General features: G+C 46.4%; 1 protein-coding gene across 1 annotated transcript; it reads right to left on the bottom strand.

Annotated features, from left to right (window-relative positions):
• Positions 1-976: 976 nt before the first annotated feature.
• On the bottom strand, positions 977-7,167 carry six3 (SIX homeobox 3). The gene is made up of 2 exons (XM_002944342.3): positions 6,204-7,167; positions 977-2,745 (listed from the first exon to the last, which is right to left on the bottom strand). Exons 1-2 carry the CDS (start codon positions 6,893-6,895, stop codon positions 2,550-2,552), a joined length of 888 nt encoding a protein of 295 aa, XP_002944388.2. The 5' UTR covers positions 6,896-7,167; the 3' UTR covers positions 977-2,549.
• Positions 7,168-7,961: the final 794 nt, after the last annotated feature.

The following is a 7,961-nucleotide window of genomic DNA, read 5'->3' as shown; positions in this document are numbered from 1 at the left end:
CACTGCTACTATAGGTACCATCTCTCCCTACTATACCTGCTATCCCACAGCCCCAGTCCCTTCCCAGAGGCTATTATCCCCCCACTGCTACTATAGGCACCATCTCTCCCTACTATACCTGCTATCCCACAGGCCCAGTCCCTTCCCAGAGGCTATTATCCCCCCACTGCTACTATAGGCACCATCTCTCCCTACTATACCTGCTATCCCACAGCCCCAGTCCCTTCCCAGAGGCTATTATCCCCCCACTGCTACTATAGGCACCATCTCTCCCTACTATACCTGCTATCCCACAGCCCCAGTCCCTTCCCAGAGGCTATTATCCCACTGCTACTATAGGCACCATCTCTCCCTACTATACCTGCTATCCCACAGCCCCAGTCCCTTCCCAGAGGCTATTATCCCACTGCTACTATAGGCACCATCTCTCCCTACTATACCTGCTATCCCACAGCCACAGTCCCTTCCCAGAGGCTATTATCCCACTGCTACTATAGGCACCATCTCTCCCTACTATACCTGCTATCCCACAGCCCCAGTCCCTTCCCAGAGGCTATTATCCCACTGCTACTATAGGCACCATCTCTCCCTACTATACCTGCTATCCCACAGCCACAGACCTTAGTATTATCCCTGGTGTAAGGGCTGATACACTGCACAGTTAAAAGGTACGAACTCTTCTCTGTACCAACTAAAGATTGTGGGTTAAACAAAGCCCAAACGGTCTATGTATACAAAACGTTAGCCTGTTATAGTAATTAAACATAAAGTATGCCCATTCCTATTATAGGACACACACACCTCTCCTTTGTTCCACACAAAAGGATTTGGCATTATATTGATCACCAATTTGTACCAAATCAACAGATCTCCTACCCTCCGGCTCAGGCACCTCAGGAAAGTGCAAATCGAACCGCTCCTACTTATAAGGATATGGATCGAGCAGAACATCGACAAAAACACCAACATCGCTGAATAGATAAGAAAAAACTGAATACTGTATTTGATTTAGAAAGTTTGTACTGTACATATAGATAAACAAGTAAACAGACAAATGTTAAGCGCTCTAAAGTGGATCACTGTGTCCCCAGGCTGATAGGAAATACTTATTAGAGTATCTTGTTTTTCTGGGTATTATTGTATCTTTGCATAAGAATGACTGGAATTCTCAAAAGCTCTTTCTATGGGTGAAGTCCCTTCCTGGAAACTCAGCCAGGCCAGACCCTGACCGGTGAATTTATGCAGGAACAGGGAGTAGGAGGCAGATAGAGGAGGGAGTGTGAGTGTGAGTGTAGGTGAGAGAGAGAGGGGGAAAGGAGCAGAGGAAAGAGACAGGCAAGAGAGGGGGTAACAGGGCAGATACAAGGAAGACAGGAGAAACAACAAAATGTGAGTGCAAATGGGACAGAAAGGGGCAGAGAGACAGGAGGAAAACTAAACAAGACACCGACTGAGATTAAAAACCCACAGAATGGGAATTTACAGACAAGGAGGCAGCTGGGGAAGAGAGACAGAGAGAGACACACAGAGAGAGGGGGGTAGCAGAAAGGAGTACATGGAGACACACTGAGTAACAAAAAGATTGTGTGTGTGTGTGTGTGTGTGTGTGTGTGTGTGTGTGTGTGTGTGTGTGTGTGTGTGTGTGTGTAAAAGAGAGTGCCTTTGTATAAGGCTTAATTTCTATGTATGTACTAGAGAGTGTGTGATTGCGAGTAGGTTTTTGTATGTGTAATGAGTGTGTAACAGAGGGTCTGTAAGTGTAGAATGAGTGTAAGAGTATGAATGAGAGAGTGTGAGTATGAGAGAGAGAAAATGTGAGTGTGAGTGTGAATGAGAGAGTGTGAGTATGAGAGAGAGAGAAAATGTGAGTGTGAATGAGAGAGAGTGTGAGTGTGAATGAGAGAGTGTGTAAGGGGGGGGGGATGTGCCAAACAGACCAGGGAATAAAAAAAGAGCATTAGCAATATTATATACAAGCATTTCTACACATATATTACAATTGGGAAGTGACCTCATCACTGAGATATACATAATTCATATAAAATCTTGAAATAAAAATAAAATTCTGTTACAGTCATAAACTATTCTTTTCTCCACATTAACCAGTAAGTAACCCACACAGGCAGTGACAGAGGTGTAGAAAAAAAGGTGCTTACGAAGAAAATGATTGTCTGATGAACATAAAAACGAAATAATAAAATTAAAATAATAATTATTAAAAAACAAAAAAAAAAATCGAAGAAAATTGCATCTTGGGTGACCGCATTAGCGGCTTGGGCTTAACAGAGGAGAAGGTGGGAGATGAGTGGGATTCCTCTTCCTGGAGATCCTGGGAAGGGGGCACCAAGCTTGGCTTGGGGGGGGGCCTGTCCCCAGATACAAAGGAATCATGCAATGGCCGTGCGTCCAATGGCTCAAATAGAGGGTTGCGCTTGTCTTTTTGGGGGTCATACAAGTCACCTTTTAGGGTCCTCTAGTCTTTCTATGAGAGTCCATTTCAAATGAGGTCCATAGGTGCCCTGATCTGCCTGGGTTCAAGTCTTTGCCTATCATACATCACATTCCGAGTCGCTGGAGGTGACAGATAGAATGGATGTGCCGGTTTCTGCTCTCTCCGCCAGGCTGGACACGCTGGTGGTCGGACTGGCCGCCGCCGTCGAAGGAGACTCGGCCGAGCTGTGTGTAGGGCAGCCTGGATCTGCCAACGACCTCATGCCACTCTGTCCGATAGACTGGTGCTGAAGCCTGGTAGGGGAGGAGGGGGGATACCACAAACAGCATGGTCAATATTCAAGTGGGGTCAATTTCTTCCAACACAATTTCAAAATATGAGTGGGGGGGGGGGGGAATTGCTTGAAGCTTTACACTAGAATCCGAGGGTCCCTTCTCTTCTCCCACAATCCCTCCCAAATTCATATATAAAATACATAAAACAATCCAAAGGAATCGGATCTGTCCGATTGATGATCGCCACCGAATTAAACGATTCACGTTTATGGCAAATATGGCACTTTACAAAAGTGTTAATAAGAGATAAATAACGAAGGAACAGCTGTATTTATTGGGGTCATTGCGAATTCAGTTCGCCCACAAAAATGTATCTTTAAACTCGGAGTTTTACAACAACTCGATTACTCAACGCAAACAACGGGTTGGTTCTGAAATATAGAAATAATATTCCTATTTAACCCGGAGACTGCCTTTGTATCACAAGAACCCTCCTCACAGGAGCACTTAATTATACAAACACTTGTACAATTTTTTACTAGAATTCAACGTTTCCCTGTACGACAGGGCCCAGCAAATACATTATTTTTCGATATACAAATATATATATTTCAATATATACACAATCTGATTACACCGCCAGTCTATCACTAAACCATTCATCTGATGCATGAAATATTCCGCTCGTTTGGCAGCTGCTGTAAATACTATTTCCCAAAACAGGTTTTATAGGATTTTTATAATTAAGGGCAAGGCTACAATAGTGTCACAAATAATGAAGTAGCGTTAACTGAAGCAAAATGCGACTTTATTTCCACAATTATTTCCACAGGCCTTTCATTACATTCAGCACGAATAAGACCAAACAATTACCCAATAGTTCATGCACTATAAATTGTATTTCAGGCAATAATAAACCATAGGCAGCCTATACATTTATTATTTTTCTGCATCTGAATTTTACGAACGTTTATTAGATTAATACGACTGCAGGCCCTGGTCACAAATTAGGAATATATATTTCAATACATAGAAAATTGAAACGTACATCCCTGCACAAATGACGTTATAACATTCAATACAGTCCCCTGGACTAACCTGGATACAATCAGATTTAAATGGCAATTTCAGCCACAGAAAATATGAATTTAAGCAGTATATTTACAGCCAAGTGTATCAATTAATGAGCATTAACTACACTAGCCAGCTGTAAGCTGATGAATGCAAACTGAATTTAGAAATTCCACATCTTTATTTCTACAAAAATCAAATAAAATGGGAGTTTCTTTAAGACAAATAACTGGTTAATTGTGCATTAATATATAACGCTTCCTTGTTGAATTCCAGGTTTTACATAAGACGTTTTCTGTTTGTTTATTTATTCATTCTTAATGACTACACGAATTAAGGCTATATACATAGTGGGGTAATGATGCTACTGTCAATACCATCACTAGGACAAAAGCCCCCCACCGTTAAACTTGTTTACCGTTTAAGCAGAGCCGCTTTAATACCCTCATTTGCCCTAACAGAAATGGGAGACTTACACAGTTTGTATTCCTATTCTTTATTTTCGGGAGAAATAAAGACAATTCGGCAAATGATGTTTCTGACACAATGGGAGTTTGTTTACAGACTTGCTGTGCTAATTAAATGGGAGAAAGGTGCTATTTGGGAAGGGTCTGGGCAGATTTAAAAAGGAAAATCTGCCCCACGTTAATGGGTACACGGCTGTGCAAGTTATACGTGCAGGAGGCTTTTATAAATTGAAATACTAATTATACTACCGTAATTAGTGCCTGTCCCCTATTTATTAGTGCCCCTTTTTATTTTAAAAGAAAGAGTAAAACATATTTCGAATCTGCTTTCGTTTTGTAGGGAATTTAAATGGAACACAGGGAATTATTGCACAGACATAAACACACACACAGACTACCCGGGTGTTTTATTTGGTTTCCTTTATGGGCAGAGTGATTTAATCAGTTAAAAATAATCTTGTCTCCATCATCTATCCACATATTTATCTATCTATCTATCTATCTATCTATCTATCTATCTATCTATCATCTATCTATCTCTCTTTCTATTAATCTTGCTGCCCATCACCAATATACTGTGCAATATTAGTTTGTACTTGAGGCCCATAGTCACACAATATTTCCATCTCAGCTGTATGAGAACTCACTCTCCCACCGCCCAGCTATTTAGCAGTTTTACACAGTCAGGTTCTATAACTGACCCACTATGCACAGAATGTACTGTTACACTATATGGGCCAGTCAGTAACTATATTTCTATCACAGAAGCAGTGCAAGCAGAACTCACTGGCCGCCGGCGTTCGTAGCTAGTTGTACTAATACAGGATAATATAGGAAGACCTTTATTTGTATAAGAAGGAAACTACTGGCCCAAGTACTGTCCCACAGTCCCAAAACACTTCCCCACACCCCTACGGTAGTCTCCCACATATCCCAAAACCTTTCCAAAAGTACAAAGCCAAACTGCCCCCCTGCCAATATCTCCCAGTCCATTCAGTATTCTCCTAGCCAATTCAGTGCTCTCCTAATATATTCAATACACTCCTAGCCCATTTAGCACAGCTCATAGAGCATTCTCTTAGCCCTTCTAGTACTCTCCCAGGAAATCCAATACTCCCCTAGCCCATCAGTACAGTTTATGCAGTATTCTCCTGCCAATCTGTACTCGCCCGACGTATCCAATTCTCTCCTAGCCCAAGCAGCAGCAGTCTCCCATCACATCCAGTACACTCCTAGCCCAAGCAGCAGCAGTCTCCCATCACATCCAGTACACTCCTAGCCCAAGCAGTACTGTCCAATACTCCAGAGTACTCCCTCAGAGCCCAAGCAGTACCCTCCTAGCCCAAGCAGTATTTCCACTTTCCAATACTCCAGAGTACCCCCCCCACCCAGAGCCCAAGCAGTACCCTCCTAGCCAAGGAGTACTTTCCACTTTCCAATACTCCAGCGTACTCCCCCAGAGCCCAGTACCCTGCTAGCCCAAGCAGTACTTTCCAATACTCCAGAGTACTCCCCCAGAGCCCAGTACCCTGCTAGCCCAAGCAGTACTTTCCAATACTCCAGCGTACTCCCCCAGAGCCCAGTACCCTCCTAGCCCAAGCAGTACTTTCCAATACTCCAGCGTACTCCCCCAGAGCCCAGTACCCTCCTAGCCCAAGCAGTACTTTCCAATACTCCAGCGTACTCCCCCAGAGCCCAGTACCCTCCTAGCCCAAGCAGTACTTTCCAATACTCCAGCGTACTCCCCCAGAGCCCAGTACCCTCCTAGCCCAAGCAGTACTTTCCAATACTCCAGCGTACTCCCCCAGAGCCCAGTACCCTGCTAGCCCAAGCAGTACTTTCCAATACTCCAGCGTACTCCCCCAGAGCCCAGTACCCTGCTAGCCAGCCAGATGCCCCAAGAGAGGCAGAAATAGGGGAGGCATTCCCGGGACTGACCTGTTCTTAGCCGCCGCCGCTCTGTCCCTCTGCCTCCGGTTTTTGAACCAGTTTCCCACCTGGGTGGGGGTGAGTCCGGTGGCCTGGGCCAATTCCCTTTTCTTGCTGGGGTTGGGGTAGGGGTCCTGCAGGTACCATTCCCTCAGGAGGCTGCGAGTCCTCTCCTTGAAGCAGTGCGTTTTCTGCTCTCCGTCCCAGATGGTGCGGGGCAGGGGGAACTTCTTCCGTACCCGGTACTTATCCACCGGCCCCAGGGGGCGCCCCCGGAGCTTCTCCGCCTCCTGGTAATGCGCCTCCAGCCACATGGCCTGCAGCTTCCCGTGGGACTCCTTGGTGAACTTGTGATTCTCCAGGATATGGTAGAGGTCCCTGAAGTTGCCGGTGTGGAAGGCGACCACGGCCCGGGCCCGCAGGATGGACTCATGCTTATTGATGGCCTCACACGCCCCGGGGGCCACGGGCAGGGACCACAGGAAGCGCCCCAGCCTCTCTATGTCCCCCGTCTCCTCCAGCGTCTCACACACGCTGGCCACTTGCTCCGGGGAAAAGTTCAGGCTCGGCAGCTGGAACATTGACAGTTCTTCTTGGGCCCGGGGGCCCCCGCTGGAGCCGGCCAGGAGCACTGAGCGCTCAGGGAAGTTGGGCAGGAAGAAGTGGGCGGGATAAAGCTCTAGAGGAGACCTGAACACCATGGGATGGCCGGCAGGGGGGGGACCGCAGGAGCCAGGGAGAAAGAAGCAGCGGCACTAACGGCAGCGACAGCGGCAGCAGCAGCAGCAGCGGGACAGTCACTCAGCGCAGTGCCAGCGGCCTCATCCTAGCGCCCTTTCCATGCACACTGAGTGCAGCACCGAAACATTGCTTCGCTTTTCTATTGGTCTGCCAGGTGTCTCCAGGGCAACGCTGCCAATCACTGTCACCTCTGCCAATCAACGGCGGCGACGTCACTTGCAGTTACCACTTCCCCTAGATGGGGGGTAAGGTAGAGATGGGAGTGTGGCTGCTGCTGTGGTGGGAGGAGGGTGGGGGTTATCTAATGGCAGACTCCCCCCACCGCACAAATACACATACATCCTTCCCCTTTAAATAAGGGATCAAATAATGTGATTGTTGAATGGGATGAGCAATTAGTGGGTGGAATATTATTGTGATCTGAAGGAGGTAAGAAGAGATATATGGGGGGGGGGGGGGGGGGAGTAAATGGGCCAAGGGGCTGGGGATACACATTGGGAATAAAGGGCTTCTCACTGAGACCGTTTCCACATGATTTGCACGTAGTTTCCCTTCATTCTGCCCATGTGAGCAGCAATAGTGCTGGGGAAGAATGGAGAGATGAGATCATGAGAGCACCCTTACCCGGGTCACCCTGCTCCGGGCACTGCCTGCTGCACCCACCTACCCTGGGCCCGGCCATGGCACCCATTAACCCTTATTGTGCCAAGCCAGGCGCTATATTCCTGCTCCACTTGCTCCACTCTCAGGGCTTTGTAAAAGTTTGTCTCAACTGCAGCAATGTCTGGCTTCTTGGCCTCACCCATTGTATCTGCCATCTATCTGCCTATCTGTCTGTCTGGCTATCCATCTATCTGCCTTCCTCTCTGTCTAGATATCTGCCTGTCTGTCTGTCTGGCTAACCATCTATCTGCCTTTCTGTCATATAGCTATATTTCTCAGCCTCTCTACCCATATACTCTCCCTTTGTCTACCCACTAATATTCTGTATTTATTAATATGTTATCTATCTTATAAGATTTCTAT

Source organism: Xenopus tropicalis, chromosome 5, assembly GCF_000004195.4.
Source record: "Xenopus tropicalis strain Nigerian chromosome 5, UCB_Xtro_10.0, whole genome shotgun sequence".
NCBI classification, from domain to species: domain Eukaryota; kingdom Metazoa; phylum Chordata; class Amphibia; order Anura; family Pipidae; genus Xenopus; species Xenopus tropicalis.
The sequence above is the reverse complement of the archived record's forward strand: the minus strand, read 5'-3'. Positions and strand labels throughout refer to the sequence as shown.